Consider the following 26,069-nt stretch of genomic DNA (forward strand, 5'->3'; position numbering starts at 1 on the left):
TCTTCACTAGCAGAAGTCACTGACAGCAGGACTTTGTGACTCATGGAATCCTGCATCCTAATAATCCCTCTTGCCAAGCTGTCAATGAAAAAAATATAGCGATATCTAAAGAACATGTAGTTTCAGGACAACACTTCCGTTTTTCAGAATTAAACTTCTGTGCCTAAGAATAGAGCTGGTTTGGTGGACTAAGAACTGCTTACAAAACAAGAGTGTTGCTTTCCAGTGTCCCTTAGGCAACTAGATCATGACCACAGACTCCTCAGACCTAACTAGGGATCTTGTAGTTCAAGGACAGCAGGACACAGCACTTTTCTGATGGCACATCATTAAAAAGGAGTTTATAGCAGTTTACAGTGGTATGATGGCATTTAAGCAGCTGTAGAAACCAGGAACACTGTCTGTAGGGATAGACATCTCAGTCATGTGGGACATAATTAAACAAGGAGGTATCCACTTCTACCGTCTTTGCCACCTAGCCATGCAGCTATGGTAAGCAGCACAGACAATGCATTTGCACCTGCTAGCACAATACCAGCCAGGGGAGAACAACCTGACAGATCGCCTCTGCAGGTCTGCTTTAGACCCTCAAGGATGGATGCTAAAAAAGTCCCATTTTTACCAATGTCACATGTTGGTGGGGTGTGCCAAAAGTAGACCATTTTTGTCTCAAAATAAAAATAGCAACTAGCAAAGTTGTGCAAGGGCCAAAGGCAAACAAACCAGGAGGATGGATGCCTTCTCCTTCCCATGGAAAGGTCTATTTCTATATGCTTTCGCTGCAGTACTTCTCACCCCAGGTTACTAATCAAGATCAGGGAGGAAGGGCTGAGGATGGTCTTGATGGCTCCATCTTGGCCAAGACAGCATTGGTTTCTCCTAATTGCATAACATGACACATGAGAAATCATGGATGCTCCCTTTTGAGGTGGAACTCTTGATATTGAACAAGGGAAACACCTTACACCCCAACCTAACCACCCTGAAGTTGGCAGCCCGGATGATTTGATGCTTCTCCGCCAGGGTCAGTTATTTAACAAGGATGTTCTCTTTATTTTAAAAGGGGCTAGAAAGCCTAGCACTAGGAAATCGTACCTTTCAAAATGGAAGAGATTTGTTATTTGGTGCCATAGCAAGGGCCATCAACCTTCACTGACAAATCTGCCCTTGGTTCTCCACTATCCGGCTGAACTTTTTATAAAGGACTCTCCTATTTATCCATCAAAATTCATGTCTCTGCCGGCTTGCCCACCCATGCATTATTCTCTGCTTTTTCAGCCTGTCATGAAACCATGCCTTAAAGGCATCATCCACCTTAGACCACCCACGAGAGACCCTTTTGAACCAGCAGCTTCAGCAGATATCAGATTCTTTAATCTGGAAAATTACATTCTTGGTAGCCATCACTTTCATTTGTAGAATGTCAGAACTGCAGGCTCTGTTATGTAAAGAGCCTTTCTTAGTTTTTATCCTAGCAGTTTCCCTGAGGGCTAATCCCACTTTTATGCCCCAGGCAGTGGTTACTGAATTCTTGTTAAATCAGACCATTCATCAACCTGCCTTCTTTCCAAGTCTTCAGGACAGAGGAGAAATAATTCTGATTTCCCTAGTCATTCATAGGTAGACAGAAATCTGTTCAGAATTAAACATTTCAGAAAGCCAGTCCAGCTTTTTGTGGCCTTTGCACGTAATAAACTTGGTAAAGATGTTAACAAACAACCCATTTCTACATGGATCTCCAGCTACATTACTTTTATATTGCAGACACCACAGTAAGGAAGTGCCACTGCACACTCAACCAGAACTACTGATACCACTGCTGCTTTCATCAGAGGGGTACCTACCAGAGAAATTCCGGAAGCTGCCACATGGTCTTCAGTCCACACTTTCACTAAACACTGTAATCTGGCACCCTCTTCTAGAGCAAAGAGCATGGTTTCATCATAGCAGTCCTGCAAGACCTTCTTTCTTCCACCCATCTTTTCAGCTTTGGGAATCCACCCAAGGGGATCTTACTATAACTGTGAAACACAATGAACATTGTACAGTTGTGTGCACTTGTCATAGATGTAGACAATCCAGTGAATTCTCTGCAGTAATAGTTTTGTCCTCCCTCCTTCCCCTGTGTTTCTGCTAGGAACTGGGGTGGGCATCACTTTCCTGTTTTTTCCCCCCTTGATAGGTCCCCTCCCCTTTACTTGCTCTCTTCCTTTCAGTTCCCCTAGCCATTCATAACTTGGGACAGTGGGTTTGTTTAGTGTTCCTGACCTAGGGCTCAGAGTGTGAGGTTCAGTCTTGAAGGGCAAGAAAGACCTGAAAATATGGCACCAGAAAACGGTTCTTATACCCTGATGTCTGAGGGGAGGGGATGTCCACTGGGTTAAGAGGATTGGAATAAAGTCTCTAGTATTCAGGCTGGCCAAGGGCTTTCACAGCAGGAAATCCCAAGGAGTTGTTACTGCAAAAGTGAAGACACTCTAAACATCTACATTTGTGGAAGTGTTCACAATTATACTTTCTCCAGTAGCATTCTGAGCTTTTCTGCACTGGCGTATGTCATACTTTTGTGAATGTTTACTTTTCAGCTATCTCTGACTTTTTGCACCTAGAGCCTCCCCTTGCATCCAAGCCAACATTTAAGCAATTTCTGGAGGGGATCATACATTTTAAATCTAGCTTGAGATCTCAACTTCATGTTGAAAAACTGCCCTTGACACCCTTTTGGTCAGTAGCTGTGATCCCTGAAACTCTTGACCTGAAAAACAGTGACTCTGATAGTAGGCACCTCATCCAGAAGTGTTTATAAATTGCAAGCCTTAATATGAAAATAGCCCTGACTTATCTTTCATAAGGGTAGGAACTAGTCCTATACACCAACTCTGCCTTTATGCCCAAAGCCATAGCAGAAGTGGCTTTGAATCAGGCTAACCAGCTAGCAGTCCTTTTCCCCAAATCCTCAGAATAAGAGAGAATATATTTTACAATCTGTACATGTCCACAGGCAACTTAGGAATAGAACTCTTTGAAGCCCAGTCAACCACATGTGGCTTTTGTGAAAACTGAGACAGGGTTCCCAGTCTCTGGACAGACTGTTTGAAAGGGAATAGCCCATTATATCATTTTCTGCAGTAAAATTCATAAAGAAAAAAATTGGATCTGATGTTCTTTTCATTCTTCCTCACCAGTGAGTTTGGATCTGATCCTCTGATCTTACTCTGATGCATACCTCAGACTTCGGATCCAACTACTGAGTTCCTCCCTCTACCCATAGTCCTCTTCTCCATCCCAAACACCTCAAATGTCATTTGTCGCCATCATGGGTAGACATAGATTCCACTCTCGAGCTGTAAGTGATTTTTTTTTTGGCTAAACCTTTTAGATAATCCTCATATTTCAATTTCTTCTCCTCTTTAACTTTCTTTTCCTCCCTCTGAGACATTCGTTGGAGTTAGGAATTAGTGTTTTTTTTTTCCTTTTTCCTTGTACTGTATACTTGCCGTCTACTTTGGTAATTGACTGTCAGATACCATGGTTGGTATATAGTCTGTTTACCTATTTAGGTATTTGTATCATACCATTGCTGGTATTTCTCTTTTTTTCTTGTTTTTTGATTGTTTGTTTGTGTGACTTACTCTGTCATTACCCTTCTCTATGTCAGAGAAAAGGACAAGGTTTAAGAAATACACTTCTTGCAGGCATAATATCCCCAATTCAGATGCCCACAAGAAGTGCGTTTATTGCTTAGAACCTGATCACCTCAATATGCCCTGTTTGGTATGCTTGACTTTTAATCTCAGAGCATTAGCCGACAGGCGCAACAAACTGATACTCAGAGGTGTCTTGCCTGCTTCTTCTGGGGCTCAAACCCCCTCCATATCAGTAAAGTATATTTCTTTGTAAACCAGAAAGAGGTCTCCACTGAAATTTCCCAGAGCTTTGTCAGCCATTGGAGAAGATCTGAAAAATTTCTGATCCGATTTTTTCAGATCCTAAATCCGGGAGTCTTCCTTTGGATCCTAACTGCCTTTTCGAATCTACAGTATCAGCTCCTATAGTAATTTCTCCACTTCCTTCAACCTCCTCATTGGATCCCAAGGCCTCAGATCTAAGATCTAGCTCTGCCTGCAGGAGCTGTACACCAGAGTACACCATCAAACCAGTATCTCCTTCCTTGCCAGGCCAAATTTTCCAGATTCCAAAGAAACACTCCAGACCTTCATTCTAGGAGTTTGTCAGAGGCAGAAATTTCTCAGGGCTCAGATCCAGATGGGGGTCCTGCCAGCTCTGTCCCCTCCTGGATCAGTGAGTGCACCTACTAAGACCATTCATCTCCTTCTCTGATCTCACCAGTGGTTTTGGAGTCCCAGGATACAAGATTCCCAAGAGGTCCAGCATCGGATCCAAGGAAAATATCTTCTTTCACTCTGATGGTGTCCCTCACTGGTTCTGCTCCAATACTATCGGGTCAAAGTGGGTCACAAGTCTGAGATGTCGGCACCAGATTCAAGGGGTTGGGTTTGGCTCTGGTTTTATCAGATCCATCCCTTCCTCTCAGAGCCTCAGCCCTGGACAGCTTGGATGCGATTCTCCCCTTGATGCTCGGATCTGGAGTTGGACCCAACCTACTTTCCTCCGAGGCTTCTGCTCTTGGGTGGGAGGTGGGAATTTCTCCTGGTCCTTTGGCTTTCAGGGTGGTCAAAAGAGCCTTTTCTCTACACAGAGAACTGTCTTTTTTTGTCTTTGATTCTACCCTTCTCCCATCTTTGGCTCTGAGCTCTTAGCCCATCAGACCTATTCCACAGGGAGAGCCAGTTCTGTGAAGTCTTTAGACAGTTCTCTACTTGAATTTCCCCCTTCTTCTGTACCTCTCCTTAATATCCCATGGAGGAGGTTCCTTGGAAGAGGACGTGTAAGAGGGGAGACAAAGAGTCTCCCATGGAATCTCTCACAGAAGACGCTGATTTTGATGAGAGAGGTATTCCCCAGATCACCACCTGATGACATTTCCTTTGGAGTTATCCTCAAGATCCTCAAACAGAAGGGTGTCTGGTCTTCCCAAGCTTGTTCTCCTGAAGAACCAGTTCTTCTGGAGGCTTTTAGTTCTGGACCATCTATGTTTTGGGTGGATTCCCCCCCCCCCCACCAGCGGATGAACTGATTGACTTGATTTCCCGCTGGGCTTGGAAGGAACCAGACACTGTTGAACCAACTCTGAGACTTCTGGACAAAATTCTAGCCCCTCTTGCTGATAGACCCCACTGGAGCAAGGGAGGTATGGTTGATGCTATTGTGGTGGTGGCAGCCTCCAAGAAGGAGCTAGCTGAGAAGAGCTCCTCTGTTCATCCTCTGAACAGGGAGTCCAGAGTGATGGACAAGTTTAGAAAGCGAGTGTTTGCCTCCACTACTTTCGCGCTGAGGTCTCTAAACTACTTGACTGCAGAGATATTTGACCAAGTAGTTATCATATACTCTGTCAGAGTCCATGTCTGATGAGGATTTCAAAAAGACGTCCTCTCAACTGGCCACTCTACTATCCATTTCTAATGCGTTCATGAGGCTGATCTCCCATGCAGCAGAAGGTACCTCACGAGTAGCTGTTTCAAGTATAGCCTTAAGGAGACATGCCTGGGTGTGGCTATGCGATTTTACGGGGCCCTTTAAGGCATCCTTTGTTAATGTCTACTAAACTCTTAGACACAAACTTAGAAAAACGAAAAAGAACCAAGAGCAGTACAACTTCCGCCAATGAAACCAATACGCCACAGGATACTAGACTTTATTAACGTAAAGCGCTTTTCGTCTGCTCGAAAAGCAGACTTCATCAGACAAAGTGTAAAACATAATGGTATGATTTTATAGTGGAAATACATCACCAGGTACACCAATTAATCAATTTACACAGTAAACAAATTCAATTACTTTAAAGGAGACTTATTTCCTACATACATTATAGCTAAACCCCACTAAGCTTCATATTAATCTAAGATGGATGAAAATTAACTAAATTTCAAGTCTGTGAGTACTATAATAAAGTTTAAATTTGTACCAAAATGGAATGTAAAATAATTTAATATAAATTTATATATATATTAAAAATTTACATGTATAAAAATGTAAAACTATATAAATATAAGAAATCAAATTATCTAAATTATAAATTTAAATAAAACTATTGTACTAATCAAGTATAATACTGTCCATGACATAGAAAATGGCAATAATATAAACATCAGGTTGTCCATATGTACTGCCCTTCACTAGTGTTTCTGTATTAATTGTGTTTGTACTCTAGGGCAATAATACATACGCTAACACCTAGAAACTAATTGCCTCAGATTAATAATAATTCATGTACAAATTGATATGCATATTAATATGCTCCTCATATACCAATGAGTCTCTAAATATCTAATAATGAAATACCAAAAAACAAGTTAATCAAATAAAACTAAAAATACTTTTCATATATACATTAAAAATAATAATAAATCACCAATAACAAAAGGTGCATACTATTAATTGGCTAAGACATCATATATTACTATACAGATTAAAGGTATAAAATATAAATTTCCTACCAACTGTCCTATCTTATAAGGCTCTTTAATTTTAATATGCAACTGACAGAGCAACTATCATTTAGTCCTGGATGGGCATAAGCATTTAGTCTAATCTGCCATTTAAGTTCAAGTTCTTCAAGCAGCAATTTAGAGGGCGCACCCCTCTTATTTTCCAATACTTGGTCAATAACCATAAATTTGAAAGAGTGATCGCTGAAATTTATAATGTGTTTGGCTAATGCATTTTCTTGTTTCTTCTTTCTCATTGCGTATTGGTGTTCGTAAATGCGTTCACGTAACTTACGTTCAGTCTTCCCAACATAGAATCCTGAACATTTCTGGCATTGAGCCAAATAGACAACCATGCCAGTGTTACAATTAGCTCTACAACGCAGTTCGAAACACTTCCTGTTAATGAAAAATCTGTTGGACTCATTGATGTATTTACAATAATTGCAATTTTGGCATTTATACATGCCTGGTGTTCTTGTAAAACTGCTATTAGTACCTTCAAGTAATGTTTTCATATTCCTGCCTCTCCTGAAGGTTATTTCAGGATGGCATCCTACCTTACTGGTCATACTAGTATTGTTATTGAATATACACCAGTTTTTCTTGATAATATCTATAAGAAAATGACTATTAGTATAATAGGTAAGAATTAATCTAGGATTGGTAGTCAATGCTAGGTCTTGACTATTATTAACTACATTAGGGGTGGCGTTGGAAATTGTGACACTCACCATGAGCTAGTTTTCTCAATATGGGTTGATAAAAACCCCTACGCCTTTTATCTCTAACTTCTTTTACCAAGTCATTCAATAATTGGAATGGGTATCCTCTATGTAGGAACATATTAGTTAGTAAATCACACTCACTAAAAAAAATCAACATCCAGACTGATAATTCGGGCTGCCCTTACTAGTTGCCCCTTAATTACCGATCTTTTCTGGTAATTAGGGTGGCAGCTACTATAATGTAGGAACGAATTAGAGTGTGTGACTTTCCTATAAATCTTCGCCACGAATGCCTTTAAGTCGTAATCATTAGTTAACCATATATCTAAGTATGCAATTGCAGTGTTACTGAAAGAAGAAGTGAAAGATAAAAAGTCTGTAGTAGTATTTAGACAATCCAAAATCATTTGTCTGTCTAGTTCTTCGCCTTCTAGCAGTATAAAAATATCATCCAGATAGCGAGTGTAATACTTAATCTTTCCCATCAATGTCTCGTTGTTAAAGACATACTCTCTTTCCCAATGGGCCATCACCATGTTGGCTATGCTGGCCCCACACGGTGAGCCCATGGCCACCCCAACTTTTTGAAGATAGAAATTGTCACCTAGCATAAAATAATTATTGTATAGTATTATGTCCAACAGTTCTAATACTAATGCAATATCAACTGCTGACTCATTGCACCTCTTTAAGAATATTGCCACCCAATCAGTGGTTATATTCAAAGGTATACAAGTATATAAATCTTTAACGTCAACAGTTAAAAAATTACATTTAGCATCAAATTCAAGTTCTGCTATTTTAGCCAAAAATGACCACGAATCTTTACATATTTGGTCTTCTTGCACCAAGTACTTTTGTAAAATACAGTCCACTAGCTTGGCGCAAGTGTAATACTGCAGAGCTGTGATAGTGCTGTGGGTACAGCACCAGCGGGGATTGGTATGCCTAAACAGGATCTCTCTTTATTTGATTCCATCCTTTTGCGTATGGACTCGCTTTGTGCGAGACTTGACTGCATAGACTCGCAGCAACAGGAGATGAAGAATTTGGTTACATCGCTGCCAGGCATCTCTGGCCAGAGTTTAGCCCACCCCACGGCAGTGAACACACAATTAAGACCTGGGTCTAGTAAACCAGGACACCAGATAGCGGAACCTATTGAGCGTGAGCTACCCGGAAGTGCGAGCTTTAATTCTAATAACGCTCCAACGGCAGCAGCAATAAACAATCAACCTGGAGCGCCGGTTGTTGATTTCAACAACTTTTTATCTAATTCTATCGACACATTAAGGAGTTCTAATATAGCAGCTACAAGAGGGCAAAACCAACCAAACCTACTTTTGCGTAGTGGAGAAGCCAGCGATTTCCCTGTGCTTGGCAATTGGTTTGCTGAAGGATTTACACTTTCCAGGCAAAATAACTTAGCGAACCCTGAACGGATACCTCTCAACACTGATGGGCCTGAGGTAATTAGTACTTTTGACATTGTTTCCAAACTCAAAGTATTTGATAAAACATTAGTCAAAATTAAAAAGTTGCAGTTGGAAATATCGTACTTTAAGGAATGCCTTTCATGTAAAGTGATACCAAAAGGTCTTAGGCATTTTCAGTACCCTACTGGGTTGGTTCCCAACTCAGGATTCCATAAAGAATTAATTGAGCTATTTGATAGACAAGGCATTGACTTACTTGAACTTATGATTAAGCATTGCATTGTATGGGTGAATGACTTAATTAATGAAGCTACCTGTTTAGATTCTGACATTAAACATCATGACGAATTTGCCAGATACAAGTTTGAGTATAGTCGTAGTTTTAATAGTATAGATAACTACTTGAACAAACTAGCAGCAAATAAAATCAAGAAGTTAAACCGTGACTGCAAAGCTTACGAGCAGGGCACGGCATATCCCCTTCCAGCTGTTTCCCAAACATGGCAAAACCCTAAACCAGCTCATGGACGTAGTGCTACCAATATAGGCAACACAGTTACAACTACTAACCAACCTAGTATTCAATCTAGTACTATTGCCCCGACTGAGCTGGACACAACAGAGGGTGAAACGCAATTCGAACAACCCATTAGGAGAAGTGAGAGACTACAGAATCGTAGAGCACAATATACCAATGGAGGTCACCCTAATAATTCAGGTTACCAGCAGGGTTTTCAAGACGCCAATCGCTTGGGAGCCATCCCCAAGCAACGGAACAACCATTATCAGAACCAGGGGAATTTCCAGAGATACCAACAACGGAGGTCATGACAGTGACACCAGTCAGCATTGATAGTCGTCATAGTATACGTCAGGATGACTACAATGCTGAACTTGCCACTGTGGACAATACGGACTTTTTGGTTATGCACACTGAATGTAATTTAAACAGTAATGAAGTTTTTGATGAATATAATTTAGAGCTTGGTAATATTAGTACTATCTCTGACACGGACCATGACAGAGGTTTCTTAAAACCTAATATTACAACAAACAGTACTGGTGACTTTCACATTTATAATTATTCAGATGTACCAATAAGTAGTGAGTTAGCCGAATTTTTGGCTAAAGGGTATACTTATGTTCCTCAGCACAAATTCAATCTAGTGAATACCATACTTGATATTAAGCTGTTTACCCGTAAACTTAACTTTAATTTGATGTTTGGTAATAACTCTAACAATCTTGTAAAAGATACTCTTAGGGTTCCTAGCACATTCAACCCCCCACTACACCCCACTATTCAGTGTTTTGAGAATATGTGTGAACTAGATTTAAGGCAAACATTTATATCTTCTTATAATAATGAACAGGACAAGATCTCTAAGCAAGAACTCTAATTAATTGAGTTTGTCAAAGCACATAACTTACGCATTTGTAAACCTGATAAGGGTGGGGGTGTGGTAATCTTTGATAAAGTTGACTATTTTGATCGAATGTCAAGATTATTGGATAGTGATGCTTATGAATTAAGTTCCAAATCGGATATTAAGAAAGCTTATAACATTATTAAAAATAGCCTTGAAGATATGTTCAATGATGGTTGTATTCAACAAGATCAATATAACTATCTAATTACTGAGTACCCAAGGTTCCCATGTATATTTGGGATACCCAAGATACACAACGGGTTAGATAATCCACCTATGCGCCCCTTAGTGGATGGACGAGGATCTCCCACTGACACTTGCGCCAAGCTAGTAGACTGTATTTTACAAAAGTACTTGGTGCAAGAAGACCAAATATGTAAAGATTCGTGGTCATTTTTGGCTAAAATAGCAGAACTTGAATTTGATGCTAAATGTAATTTTTTAACTGTTGACATTAAAGATTTATATACTTGTATACCTTTGAATATAACCACTGATTGGGTGGCAATATTCTTAGAGGTGCAATGCATCAGCAGTTGAAATTGCATTAGTATTAGAACTGTTGGACATAATACTATACAATAATTATTTTATGCTAGGTGACAATTTCTATCTTCAAAAAGTTGGGGTGGCCATGGGCTCACCGTGTGGGGCCAGCATAGCCAACATGGTGATGGCCCATTGGGAAAGAGAGTATGTCTTTAACAACGAGACATTGATGGGAAAGATTAAGTATTACACTCGCTATCTGGATGATATTTTTATACTGCTAGAAGGTGAAGAACTAGACAGCCAAATGATTTTGGATTGTCTAAATACTACTACAGACTTTTTATCTTTCACTTCTTCTTTCAGTAACACTGCAATTGCATACTTAGATATATGGTTAACTAAGGATTACGACTTAAAGGCATTCGTGGCGAAGATTTATAGGAAAGTCACACACTCTAATTCGTTCCTACATTATAGTAACTGCCACCCTAATTACCAGAAAAGATCGGTAATTAAGGGGCAACTAGTAAGGGCAGCCCGAATTATCAGTCTGGATGTTGATTTTTTTAGTGAGTGTGATTTACTAACTAATATGTTCCTACATAGAGGATACCCATTCCAATTATTGAATGACTTGGTAAAAGAAGTTAGAGATAAAAGGCATAGGGGTTTTTATCAACCCATATTGAGAAAACTAGCTCATGGTGAGTGTCACACAATTTCCAACGCCACCCCTAATGTAGTTAATAATAGTCAAGACCTAGCATTGACTACCAATCCTAGATTAATTCTTACCTATTATACTAATAGTCATTTTCTTATAGATATTATCAAGAAAAACTGGTGTATATTCAATAACAATACTAGTATGACCAGTAAGGTAGGATGCCATCCTGAAATAACCTTCAGGAGAGGCAGGAATATGAAAACATTACTTGAAGGTACTAATAGCAGTTTTGCAAGAACACCAGGCATGTATAAATGCCAAAATTGCAATTATTGTAAATACATCAATGAGTCCAACAGATTTTTCATTAACAGGAAGTGTTTCGAACTGCGTTGTAGAGCTAATTGTAACACTGGCATGGTTGTCTATTTGGCTCAATGCCAGAAATGTTCAGGATTCTATGTTGGGAAGACTGAACGTAAGTTATGTGAACGCATTTACGAACACCAATACGCAATGAGAAAGAAGAAACAAGAAAATGCATTAGCCAAACACATTATAAATTTCAGCAATCACTCTTTCAAATTTATGGTTATTGACCAAGTATTGGAAAATAAGAGGGGTGCGCCCACTAAATTGCTGCTTGAAGAACTTGAACTTAAATGGCAGATTAGACTAAATGCTTATGCCCATCCAGGACTAAATGATAGTTGCTCTATCAGTTGCATATTAAAATTAAAGAGCCTTATAAGATAGGACAGTTGGTAGGAAATTTATATTTTATATTTTATACCTTTAATCTGTATAGTAATATATGATGTCTTAGCCAATTAATAGTATGCACCTTTTGTTATTGGTGATTTATTATTATTTTTAATGTATATATGAAAAGTATTTTTAGTTTTATTTGATTAACTTGTTTTTTGGTATTTCATTATTAGATATTTAGAGACTCATTGGTATATGAGGAGCATATTAATATGCATATCAATTTGTACATGAATTATTATTAATCTGAGGCAATTAGTTTCTAGGTGTTAGCATATGTATTATTGCCCTAGAGTACAAACACAATTAATACAGAAACACTAGTGAAGGGCAGTACATATGGACAACCTGATGTTTATATTATTGCCATTTTCTATGTCATGGACAGTATTATACTTGATTAGTACACTAGTTTTATTTAAATTTATAATTTAGATAATTTGATTTCTTATATTTATATAGTTTTACATTTTTATACATGTAAATTTTTAATATATGTATAAATTTATATTAAATTATTTTACATTCCATTTTGGTACAAATTTAAACTTTGTTATAGTACTCACAGACTTGAAATTTAGTTAATTTTCATGCATCTTAGATTAATATGAAGCTTAGTGGGGTTTAGCTATAATGTATGTAGGAAATAAGTCTCCTTTAAAGTAATTGAACTTGTTTACTGTGTAAATTGATTAATTGGTGTACCTGGTGATGTATTTCCACTATAAAATCATACCATTATGTTTTACACTTTGTCTGATGAAGTCTGCTTTTCGGGCAGACGAAAAGCGCTTTACGTTAATAAAGTCTAGTATCCTGTGGCGTATTGGTTTCATTGACGGAAGTTGTACTGCTCTTGGTTCTTTTTCGTCATCCTTTGTTAATGTCCCATTTGATGACTGTTCCTTGTTTGAGCCATCAGACAGGGACACATTCACTGGCAGCAAACAGGAGGGAATCAAATTTTCTACTCCTCCCGGACCTTTTCTAGAAACCAATAAGGTATTAAGAAGATGTGGTTCTGAAAATCTCCGGGACCTTTCCAGGATTGGTGCGGGGATAATTCCTCCAGAGGCAGAGGAGGAAATTTTAATGGTAGACGTCACCCTAGAGGAAGAGGGGGCCCACGGAACCAGAGATTTTAGGGATTCCTTTTCCGATAGGCCCTATCCAGCACTCCTGAAGCACTGCCAAACTGTCCAACTCTGGAGGCAGTCAGGGGTCGTTTTCTCTTTGCACCTAGACAGATAGTACAAAATTCATGGGTGCTAAGAATCCTATTTGGAGGTTACTATGTACCATTCTCTTTTCCTCCCCCTCCTCAAAAGAAGAAGAAACTTCCCAGTGCTCCTCCCAGGCAGAGGAAGGATGCAGCACAAGAAATACAACAGCTGCTACAAGAGTCATCCAAGAGATCCCACCTGACCAGGTAGGATTCGGAACTTACTCTCGCTTCTTTTTACTGCCAAAGAAAACAGGGGACCTAAGACTCAAAGCAAGTTGAACCAGTATGTAAAGAAGGTGAAGTTCCATATGGTTATGGTTCAGTCCATCTTGCCTCTTCTGTGCAAGGATGATTGGATGTGCTGTATAGATCTCCAGGATGTGTACTGTTACATAAAAATAGACAATTGATCCAGCAGACATCTACGCATTCAGCTGGGAGCCAATCATTATCATTTCAAAGTACTGCCCTTTGGACTCATCACAGCCCCCACGGTGTTTACCAAATGCATGGCAGTCATAACAGCTCACTTGAGACTCAAGGGATTCCAGGTGTTTCCATATCTAGATGATTGGCTCCTCACCCCCCCCCCCCCCCCCATCCAAGCATCAGCTTTTACAAGCCAGGGACTACTTGCTCCAGGTTTCCAACACCTTAGGCATCTCAATAAACCATGCCAAGTCAGATCTAGTCCTTGTACAGACCCTGGAAATCATAGGGACTCTTGAAGACGACAACTCAGGTGGCTTCCTTACCTCACCATCGCATCACGTCTTTAAAACTTCAGGTTCGGTCTATACTTTCTCACCCATCTCCTCCAGCAAAATTAGTACTAAAAGCTCTGGAGTCAGTGTCAGTGACCATACTTCTGGTCTCTTTAGCACAATTCTTTATCCACATTTTTCAGTCTACCTTGGCGGTACAGTGGTCCGTTCTTTATCAGCCTCTATAGTTTCCTATAAAACTCACTCCAATCTGCAAGTGTCATATTCATTGGTGGATTCAGTCCCACAGTCTTTTCCTGAGGAGACTGTTCATTCTTCCACCCCCAGTTGCTACAGTGACCACATATGCTTCCCGACTGGGGTGGGGGGCATTTCCTGGGACAGATGGTCCAAGGCACATGGTCCCCTTTAGAGACCAAATTGTATAGCAGTGTCCTAGAGATGAGAGCAGTCTTTCTAGTATTGCAAACATTTCAAGACACACTGCCTCTGGGGGACTATTACAATCTAAACAGACAACATGTCAGTTGTCAGGTATGTCAACAAGCAAGGAGGAACCCAATCTTACCCACTATGCAGAAAGGCTATGAGGGTGTGAGAATGGGTGATTGCTTCATACCACTTTTTCTCACTGCAACGCATGTACCGGGAAAAAACAAGTCGTTAGCAGACAGGCTCAGCACATCCATTCTTATGCCTCACAAGTGGTCTCTCAGTCAGTCGGTAGCGAATATGATCTTCAGAAGCTGGGACCAGCCTTGCTGTGTCCTATTTGCTTTACCCCTCAACGACGAGTGCAGCAAATACTTTGCTCTGATCCCCCCTCTGGGGCAGTCACTGAGAGATGTTCTTATTCATGATTGGCCCCTGTGTCTCCTGTATGCCTACCCTCCTCTTCCTCTGATTCCACAGTTCTTACAGAAAACAAGCGGGCTGAAGAGCTCAGTCATCCTCATTGCCCCCTTCTGGCTTCAGCAGGTTTGGATCCCCTTCCTACGGTCTCACTTGCGATATCCTCCATGGATACTGGAACCCACAAAGGATCTCCTGTCTCACCCTTTGAGAATTCAACACCCCACTCTCCATGCCCTCAAGCTAACTTCATGATTTCTCCACTTCCAGTAATAGTTCAGGCTTGCTTCCCCAGTTTGTGAGATTATCTTGGCCTCCCAGAGAGCTTCTCCCAGGAAAGTCTACAAAAGCAAGTCGAAAAGATTTTCTGTTTGGGTCTCTATCCAGAATATCAATCCTTTTTCAGCACCAACTTTGACCCTTGCTCTTTTTCTAATAACTTTTTAAAGAAGATGGGCTAGTTTCTCCATGATTAAATGTCAGTTGGCAGAGGTTTCAGACTTCTAGTCTGGAAACAAAACTTTTTCTCTGGCTTTGTCCAGATTGTATCAGGCCTTCATGAAGGACAATTTTCTCCTTAGATCCCCGATGAAGGACTGTCCTCCTCCCTGGGACCTTACTGTGGTCCTTCAGGTTCCAACTCGGAAGCCCTGTGAACTGGCAGACAAATGTGATATGAAGTATCTTTCTTGGAAAACAATGATCTTAGTAGCTATTACTTCAGCTAAAAGAATTTTTGAGCTCCAGGCCCTGTTGGCAAAGCCTCCTTATATTGTTTTCCATAAAGACACGGTGTCTCTGCAGACTAAACCTTCCTTTCCTCTGAAGGTGGTGTCCGAAATTAACATCAACCAAGGCCATACAATTACCAGTCTTCTTTCCAAAATTTACAAATAAGGGAATATAGATTCCATTTCCTTGATGTGCACAGACAACTACGTTTTTATCTTCACAGAACAAAACAGTTCATGAAATCTGATCAGCTTTTTGTATCCTTTTCTCCAAATAGCTTGGGCTTGGCAGTATCTAAAGGTGTTCTTGCCAAATGGATTATGGATTGCATTTCATTGATTTATTTGCAAAAAAGACTAAATTTACCACAACCTCTTCAAGCCCATTCCACTCGGTCCATGGCTTATTTCCTCCTCCTTTTAGTCAAGGACTTCCATTGATGGCATTTGTTCTATAGCTACTTGGTCAAAGACTCATACTTTTGTTATGCATTACAAGATGGACATAATTTCAAGAAGGAGAGCTTCTTTTGGTTTAACAGTGCTCTGCCAGATCCTTTCATGAGGGCCTCCAGAGGGCTACGTAGCTGGGGACTCTGTCCCATTTGTGAGGAAGAATGAAAAGGGCAACATCAAATTTATTAGTTATGTACTCACCATAACTTGGTATAAGTGTTGTCCATTTTCATTCTTTCTCACCTTCCCTCCCATACTTCCCCTGTCCATATCACTCCTGGAGGTACCTGTTAGACTGTATTGTAACTATTCATTTGGGGGTTGAGTCCTGCCTTTTCTTCTGTCTAGGTTTGTCCCTGCTGTAAAATGTGAGATTAGGCAGCAAACTGGATTTGAGGGGTTTGGGATAGAGTAGAGCATTGTGGGTAGAGGGAGGAGCTCGAGAGCTGGATCCGAAGTCTAGTGTATGCGGCCGAGTCAGATCAGAGTATCAGATCCGAACCCATTGGAGAGGAAGAATGAAAATGGACAACACAGATACCAAGTTATGGTGAGTACATAGCTAATAAATTACTCTCCACCAGGACCATAGCTAATTCTGTTGCCTTTCTGAAAGAGGTTAATTCCCAGTGCATTTTGGAGACAACCACCTGCTCCTCTGTACATAGACTTTCCAAACAGTACAGATTAGATACGCCTCCAGGGGAAGGGCAGGATACACTTCATGCAAATTGAAAGCCCTGCTCCCTTTGCTAGTAACCCATAGCTACCTCCCAAGGTGTGTGGGATCAGTTTTGGGAAACTTCTTCTAATGCCTGATGTGATAACTGCAACAGTGACCCACACAAAAACATAATGCATTTGTGTTATCACATTACCATAATTATAGGTGCTGCAAGTGTTTCAGCCTTGAGTCCCTTTCTTCATCCCTTTTTTCTCTACTTGCTTCTACGGTGGGTAACATGAGTATTTATTTTCTCTTATTTCTTCTATTCAGTCCAAGTCCGAGTTTCATCCTTGTCTTATAGGTTCATAGGTAGGTACTAGGCTATCGGCCCAAGGGCCTACGTAAGCCTAGCCAGCAAGGTACCATAGCTTACGCCACCCAAGAAAGTTATTTTCCTGTTCCACTGTCCAGCAGAGAGACAGAAGAGATCCCAGGGGTGTATTTCCCATCCACTCATCAAGGTTTTTCTTGAAGAGTGTTAATGAAGCCCTTTGCTTGACATAGATGGGTAGCTTGTTCCAGAGTATAGGGAAGTCTCTGGGACAGGAATCTATCCCTCCAGCGTGTCCTGTTTATTGTGGTGACAAGGTTTAGGTCTCTAGAGCATGTAGCTTGGAGGGATTGGGATTTCTTTAGGTGTAGCATGTTCAACAGCTCTGGGTTTGACATAGCTTTATATGTTAGACAGAGATCACCTCGGAGTAGGCAATATGCTACGGAGTAAAGCTGGAGTTTTTTGAGGCGGTCAGTGTAGGGCATTTGTTTGAGGTCAGTAATCCTCTTTGTGAGGTACTTCTGTGGCCTTTCCAGCTGCTGCAGATGTCTTGTGAGGTACATTCCAAAAGGGGCATTGTACTTTATAATGGGTCTAATGAGTGACGAGTAGAGGGGAACAATGACCTCTTTTTTTCCTGGATGAGAAACCTTTTATGATGAAGTGTGCCACGTAGAAGGACTTCCTGACTACTGTGGCGATGTGACTATCAAATGAGAGGCTACTGTCCACCTGGGTCCCAAGGTCTCTTATCAAGCATTCAGTGTTAAGTAGATTGCTGCCTATGTGGTAGTTCATGGGTACAGAGTTTACCTTTGTTTCTTTATTACTGTGGTATCACAGGAGGGGTATGAGTCTCGGGCATTTCAGGTTATAGATTAGCCTGTAGTTATCCTGTTTTGTTCTTAAGATTTTGTCAGTTAAGAACAGAAGATGGCACAGACAGATATCAGTTTTATAAAGGGCATGTGAGGACATCTGAAGGGAAAGTGGAGTGAGCCTGGGAAAGCAGAATGGGTGCTCAGCTCTGAAAGTCTCTCCGGATGTCAGACCTCAGCCTGTGTGACAGTCCCCTAATGTAATGACTGCAACAGTGACCACAACTGAACATCTACTGTTATAGTTATGTGCACTATATATACACCGAATAGCCTAGACCTTCAGCACCAGAAGGTTGTTGAAGAACTGAAGAGAGAAAGCATGAAAAAAGGAAGGGCAAAAATGATGGCATAACTAAACCAAGCAGCAGAAAAACAAACATTAAAACACAACTAAAATTCCAAATAGCAAACTGAATAATACAGTAATTCATGTACAGATTCACGTGGAAGATCTGCTCAGTTCAAGAAGTACGGCTAGGGAGAAGGGAATTTTTGAAAAGAGCTGTTCAAAGGTAGTAACCATCCGAATGTGACCTGTACATGCCTCCTTTTTATTTGCTCCATATCTTGTAATTACAAGATTAGTTAAGAAAGCTGGAGTGATTCCCAATAAACTCTTTCTGACCCAGATGTACCTGATTTCCTCTTTTCTGCATCCCTTCCACCTCCAAAATCCCAACTGATTTTATGGCTACACGATGCTGGTGTCTCATCCTTCAGGCGAAATGTACTCAGCCTTTCGTATCCTGATTTTGACCACGTAGGTTCTTCACTTCTGATTTTAGCCAAAGGTTCAGGTCTCTAAGGGTCGTGTTTTTTTTTTTTTTACCACTACTCAAAGGACATCTTCCTAAAAGACTTAATGTGACATTTTGAACAGTTTTCCCTTTGGGGGTAATGACAAGGTAAAGATGTTTCTAATCTTGTGTACCTTTGATACTTAGATATTTAGCTAAGATGTTTGACCTTCTTAGTTATTTCCCCACTGAAGTTCACTCTGTGCACACACACACACATGCAACTTTAATTCTGGTCTCAACTTCACCAGTTTCCTTCTGTGAAAGTATCTCCTGTTAGTGACCATGTCCCTGCTTCTGATGCATGTCATATGGTTGCTAAGCCTACTCTTCCACCATATTAACCAATAGTTTTTCCTGACCAGAAATTTCTGTTCTGAAAGACCCTTTTTTGTAATGGACATTGCTTAGCAAAGAGAATTTCTAAGTTGTAAGTTCTTTTCTGTCAAACCTTTTTATGTAGCTAAGACAGCTACTTGTCACAGAGGGATAAATCCCTAACTACACTGTTAGTGATCTAATGTGACTCAAACTGATGAATGTAGTGAGGAATGGTAGACATAGGAGGCAGACACTGTCCATCCTGGATGAAGTTAGGCTGCCTGACCTGGTAAGGCTTATGGCTTCTAGCAGAGTTTACACCTGGAGTGTATCTGATCAAACTACATAAAAGGGTCCTTTGAATGTGGAAATCCCAGGCTTGCCACAGAAAGAAACTTAAATCAAGTCTGTTAATTTGAATATATTCTTTTCTGGTGGTCTAAATATTGCAGGTGATAGATAATCTTCATTTTCTGAATGCCAACAGATAGCTTTGATGTCTGGACAAATCACTTTTTCCACAAAAATAACTAGTTTCTGCCTACCATACCAAACTTAACTTGGGCAAAAATGTTGCCAAGCATACTTTTTCTGTGTGGATAGTCAGTTGGATTGACTTTCATCGTAAGGCATATGATAAAATCTTGCCTGAAATTCCCAAAGCTCATTTAGCAAAAACAGTGACACTGCTTTTAAGTCCTTTTTTCAGAATGGCACCTTCAGTGATTTTTTTACAGCTGCAACCTGGTTTTTGGACACACTTATGAAGGTCCTCTAGCTGAATATTGTTAACCGGTCTAAATCCTCTTTAAAGGCTACAGTTATTGGGAATGTACCCATGAGAGGCCACCCAGGATGATTAGCTAGAAACTCAATCAGTTAGAATTGAAGGTTAAGGCTCTTTCTTCACAAACTGCTTCCTGCATCATGTGTGCATGGTTTGAACCCCCCCCCTTTACATTGGTGGTTCAGTGGTAGAATTTATGGCTCCTGCGAGCTGGTGTAGTGTCAGTGATGTAACAGGTAACACCCATGCCTTTGATGCTAGAAGAGCAGAAGACTGACTTCTCTTTCCACTCTAGGTGATTGGATTAATTTTCTTTGGGAAATGAGCACTGTTATGTGCTTGAAAAGGGTGGCAAGAACGTTTAAGTTTGTCTGCTTAAAGGTGTAGATGACTAGGCATCTGATGGTCTTTTGTGATCACTTGCTTAACTAATATGTTCCTTTGTAAAGGTCAGAAATGGAAGTTATGTACTTATCATAATGCTAGATTTTTAAGGTGGTCCTCTTTCGAAAAATATCCCTGCTCCTTCTCCCACCTCTGGAGCTGTTGCCTGTACTGTCCTGTACCTCTTCCCCCCGCTCTGAAGCTGTTGCCTGTACCTCTCCCCCCCCCCCCCCTTAGCTTTCTACTGACTTCAGAACTAGAGAGGAAGGTATGGTGCATTTTAGGAAGAGGAGGGTGTCTGTAAACATGGGAGAATTTTGTCTGACAAGCAGTTCTAACATCTCCACCAGCTAAATTATAATGGTTACAGAAGATTCACCTTAAACAGCTTGAGATACTAAGTACATATATTTTGTTTCTGGCACCCTAAAGTTGTATCGTATGTAACTGACAGCAAAGTTGATATTTTAGCATTATTCCATTATGGATGGGAATATTTTGAGATCAGCAGACATACATACATTAGTGCCAGTACCAGTCCCCCAGATCTCGTTTGCCGCTTTCCTGCGAAGTATCTTTCTTTGCCAGTGTTTGTGCTGTTTTGAATAGATAGTCAGGTTGCATCTTCTTACTTGTTGCTATGAATAATAATGATTCATGTATACTCAAACTGAGAGGAATCATTAATATTTGTTACCATGGACTTCACAATTTAACTTCAGCTGTACGCTACTAGTTTTCATAAAGTTGTATCGTAGACCTTTTAAATTAAATTTTCTGACAAATTTATGATGCCCATTAAAATAACATATTTGCATTGTGTGTTTAATTTTTCAGTCAATAACTGCATGCCTTTTGAAGTTAAAAGTGTGGGAGTCTGACGTGGATGACTGTTTTGAAGAAAACAAAACATGGGACTTAGAAACAAGAGGTGGAATAGAAAATGGAGAATATTTAGGTATGTGAAATCTGGTATGTTTAAAAAAAAAGTGTAGCATAGTCTGTTATCTAGCTGAGCTGTGATAAACATAAATTTGCTTTCATTCTTCTGTATTTGTTTGCCAAATTATGTGCGTTAATGCTGTCTGCATGCTTTTTCATTGGTGCCTGCAGTCTGTATCATCATTTGCAGTATAGCTGCTTGTACTTTAAGCAAGTGGGTTTTGTGTTTTGATGCATAACCATACATCTTATTCAAAAATAGTGGAGAATAAAGGTGTGTATTTGAAAACTGCTAAGAAGAAGTCACTGACATTAAGCACATCAGCTTGGTTGAAACCACATGTATTATGAATAAAACAAGCAGTAAACACTTTTACCTTTGAAAAAAAAATAGTTTGTGACCTCAGACTTTATACACTTGTAATTGTCCTTATTGAAATAAACTTTGTTTTTCTTATGACAGATGTATGACCATTGTAAAAAAGTCCATCATGTTAAAGATCATATCTAAAAGCACAAATTGAAATCTTTTTTTCACACAAAAAAGATGCATGTGAACACTTTCTGTATAAAAAGAAAACTTCTTTTTTGCAGCCTTTAGAAAATTGCAAGGTTTAAAATATAGCTTCCAAATGCAAAAGACTAAAAATATGGAGGCGTGTTTATGACATGGAAATTAATGGCCGGGAGGGGAGATATTGACGTCACTCTGGGTGCCAGCTCTAATTAAACGGGATTAGTGTAGGTAAGTAATTGGCCAACTGTTAAATTAACAGTTTGGCAAAAAAATTAATAGTTTAATTTAGCAATTTGGCAATTACTTAACTAATACGGAGTTACTTACCTACACTAATCCAATGTAATTACTGACACCCAGCGTGACATCAGTACCTCCTGCCTGGCCATTAACATTAATGCTGTAAACACGGCTCCTTATTTATAGTCTTATGTGCTTGGAAGCCATATTTAAAAACTTTTAATTTTCCAGAGGCTGCAAAATGAAGTTTTCTTTTTAAACCGAAAAATGTTCACATGCATAAAGATGCAAACAAACACTTTTTGTCTGAAAAGAAATTTTAATTTTGCACCTTTAGACATGATCTATAAGTACATATACATATATATTCTTCCAGTATAAACATCAGTAAAAGGTAAGGGGTATAAATTAAACCTGTAACAAAGAACGTTTAGTTAAAGCACTTGAAATTCATGGAATCATTGATTCCAGGAAGATTTATAGCATTTAAAAAAAAAAAAAAAAAAAAAAAAAAAACTCCCTCCAAACCTTCTTAAAATCAGTTGATTTTTCCTTATTTCCTTCCCTTAGATTCATCTGCTGGCAATGCAGTGCATGAAAAATATCTGAATCGACTAATTTGTTTCATTTTTGTTGTATCTCTCTTGACTGACTAGCTGATTTTGAGATGCCCTCTGTTCTTTTTATTGGGTTTGCCTTTGGGCTGTCAAGCATGGAGGTCTGACAGAAGGATGACATGGCGATTGAATCCTGTGCCTAAGGTGATATTGAAAAAATAGTTAATTAATAGTAATGATAATAGATTACTTCTGACCTATTGGCTGGTGTTTCGTTGTCAGATACTGCAGAAACGTTCTCAGCAATTTTCTTGTTACAACATGTTATTCTTACACTTATTCAAGTCCCTTAAAATGTCTTTCCTTTCCTCTTGCATAGCACACTATTCTGCTTGTTTGCTTTGATTTTTATTTTATCTAAAAACCTTCTCAAACCTCTTCCACAGGTACAAGTGTTAATTTGTTTATTGCAAAATCATTGTTGACTTTTACTGGGCAACCTACCAAGGAGTATAAATAAAGGAGATGGGGAAGATCAGTTGGGTTTTAAGCACTTTTGCTGGCAATTTTTTTTTTTTAAACTGTAACTCCTACTTCTCTGCTTGACAAACTCAGTTTTGGGCTAAAAACTATTCAGTGATTTAAAAGTTTTCTGGAAAATAGAACTTTCCAAGTATATAACAATATTTTGTCTGATAAAGGTGCACTAAATGTTGGAGTTCCTCGGGTATCAGTTCTTGGACCCTTACCTATCCCTATACCAACATGATTTTGCATGTAGATGATTTGCTGGTTTTATTTGTAAACTAATCCCTTTGTGGTCTTGAGCATACATTACAGGGTCATTTCTCTAATCTGTCTAAATTGGTTAACTGTAGCGTAATAATTAATCCCATAACATCTAGAATTATGTTGTTTGCTACTCCTCAAAACTGTCCAGTCGGGGGGGGGGGGGGCAGGGCCAAAATGGCTAAGTGAAGACAGCACCTTTTTAGAGCTCTGCAGAATTAGTCTTAATTACAGAAAATTAAAAAAAATGTAAACACTGTCTAGTTAGTAACAGTTCTATTTATTTTCGGATTTTTGCGAAGCTTTACAAAAATCTTGCTGTCACTTTTACTGGGAGACTGAACTTTTGAACGAAGATGAGTAATTTTAAACACTCTCATGCTGACACTTCTATGAGAAAAAATTTACATCTAGTGACCTCTACCCTTCAGGAATTATCTTTGAAAATGGTTGGATTTCAGGAGAATTTAGAAAATCTAAATGAAAACTGTCTCAAACAAACTGATGTCTTTAAAGAAATGTTACAACAGCAACACAAATTTTTGATGTAGATTATGCTTTGAATGACATGGATGACAGAATTAAAGAAGAAGAATCACAAACTGGCTTTTTCTGAAACAAATTACCTGGCTTCTAAACAAAATAGATGATTTGGAAAATAGAAAGAAGATACAGCATAAGGATCTTTGGTCTTCCTCAAAAAACTGAAGGTGAGAATTTAATTTCTTTCCTGAATACTTGGATTCCTGAAATACTAAATCTTCAGGAAGGTTTTTCCAACGGTATTGAAAGAATGTATAGAGCCATAGGTAAACCTTTTCCCTCTTTTTCACCTCCTTCCCCGAGATCTCTTGTTATAAAATTTCTATCTTGTATAGAATGGGGGGATGCTCCTTTAAAATACAAACAAAATGCTGTCAGATTTGATAATGACTATTGTTATAAAACTATGGATGTGAGAAAAAGCTGCTGGCCCATTGTGAAAACTCAGACAAAATGGTTTGAAATCTCAGATAACCTTCGCAGTAAAAATAAAAATAGATTTACTAAATGGAATAAGAATGTTTAATAACTTAGAAGAAGCTTTTGTGTTTGTCAAAAATAACCTTATACCTACAACAGAAGACATGGACTGGGCATCCCCTAGTCTAAAAAGAACCTCTGACAAAGTTACATGGACTGATATGAAGAAAAATAAACAAAAACAGGTCATATTACATCTTCTACCAACAAAGCTACAAAATAATCAGTCATGAAATAATTGTTTCTTTTGAACAGATCTTTATTTAATAATTATTTGTTTCAGATAACATTTAACATGTCTTTATTTTTCAATTTTGAAAGCAACTTGAAACCAAGGAGATTTTTATAAGATACTTAATGCTGAGACACTCATTGATGAAAACACTCCCATCTATTGATTTTTTTTTTATCTCAAAGTGGGTATCTTAGTTTCTCTAAGTCAGCCAAACATCATTGTCTTCACCAAAGTTTTTTTTTTCATTCTCAAGTATATTTATTAACAATGTTTTTTTTTAAATATAGCTTTGATACACCCTTTTAAACTCATAGTTGTTTCAGTTTTTACATTGCTTATTGAACTGATGGCAGCATTATTTAATCTTTTCTCTTGGATTTTGCTCTACCTATCTTAGCAGAATACATAATAGTCTGCTCGTTTTTATATTATTTATTCTTATTTTCTATTTATTTTGGGATGGTGTATTTTCTTTTCCTTTCTTTATAGCTCGTTTTTACTTTGGTTGATAATTAGAAGGTTTTTATGCTGTTTTCATATTTAATTTTCTATGTTTGCAATCATGGTATAGGGATACATCTCTGATGGCCTCATTAGCTTAAACTCTCTTGGAGACCTTCCTTTAGTTTTCTTTTCTTCTTTTTAATGCCAATTAATTATCTGAAAACTTCTCCAGTTTTTACCGTCTACTTATTTTTTTTCACACTCTGCTTACCTCATGCCATGTTTTGCAACTTTGCTATGTTGATTTATACCAGTTAAGCACTTGTAGCTTACAAGATGGTTCTTTCCGCATTAACGCTACTTATAGGATGTCATTCGTGTTTCCTTTTTACTACTACCTCCTTGCAGATTGTGCTGACATCTTGTATGTATTCTGTACTTATTTGTTTTTTTATTTATATTCTTATTAAGGTTTACAAGTTTTAAACTTTGACACATTATTTTAATTTTATATATATATATATATATATATATATATATATATATATATTGAAAAGTAAATATATATATATATATATATATATATATATATTGAAAAGGCAGTGACATCTCAAAGTTTTACTATGAACTTTGTTTGGAATGTTTGTCGTATGTGACATGTGATTCCAGTTCATTGTGTGCTATCAAGTGTATGTGTGTGTGTGTATATATATATATATATATATATATATATATATATATATATATATATATATATATGTATATATTTCATTGCTTTTCAGTGTTCTGTTTATTTTTATTTATTTTATAGTTGATACTGTTATGATTTTTATTGATGAGAATATTTTATGACATGAGACATTTAAAGCTAAAACTCCTACAAGTTTGCATTTTATTTGATAAAATCATAAATGATGTTATGTGATCCTATCTCGCCTACATTCTGACTGATGGGTTCGGAGCCGATCCCTCGGCTCCGACTCGGCACGCTTATGCCAAAGAGCGAAGTCTCTTATTGGCTGAGCTTACTATATCCCAGGATGCACCACTACCAGTCCCCCAGATCTCGTTT

General features: G+C 38.7%; 1 protein-coding gene across 1 annotated transcript in view; it reads left to right on the plus strand.

Annotated features, from left to right (window-relative positions):
- Positions 1–26,069, plus strand: part of LOC122804407 (melanoma inhibitory activity protein 2-like) — a 1,673,436-nt gene that overhangs the window by 317,836 nt on the left and 1,329,531 nt on the right. The window contains exon 8 of the mRNA XM_044074238.1: positions 21,088–21,208. Within this exon, the coding sequence (XP_043930173.1) occupies positions 21,088–21,208 (121 nt within the window). The remainder of the gene's footprint in view (positions 1–21,087; positions 21,209–26,069) is intronic.

Source organism: Protopterus annectens, chromosome 6.part0 (genome assembly GCF_019279795.1).
Source record: "Protopterus annectens isolate FY-2018-M chromosome 6.part0, PAN1.0, whole genome shotgun sequence".
Taxonomy (NCBI): Eukaryota; Metazoa; Chordata; order Ceratodontiformes; family Protopteridae; genus Protopterus; species Protopterus annectens.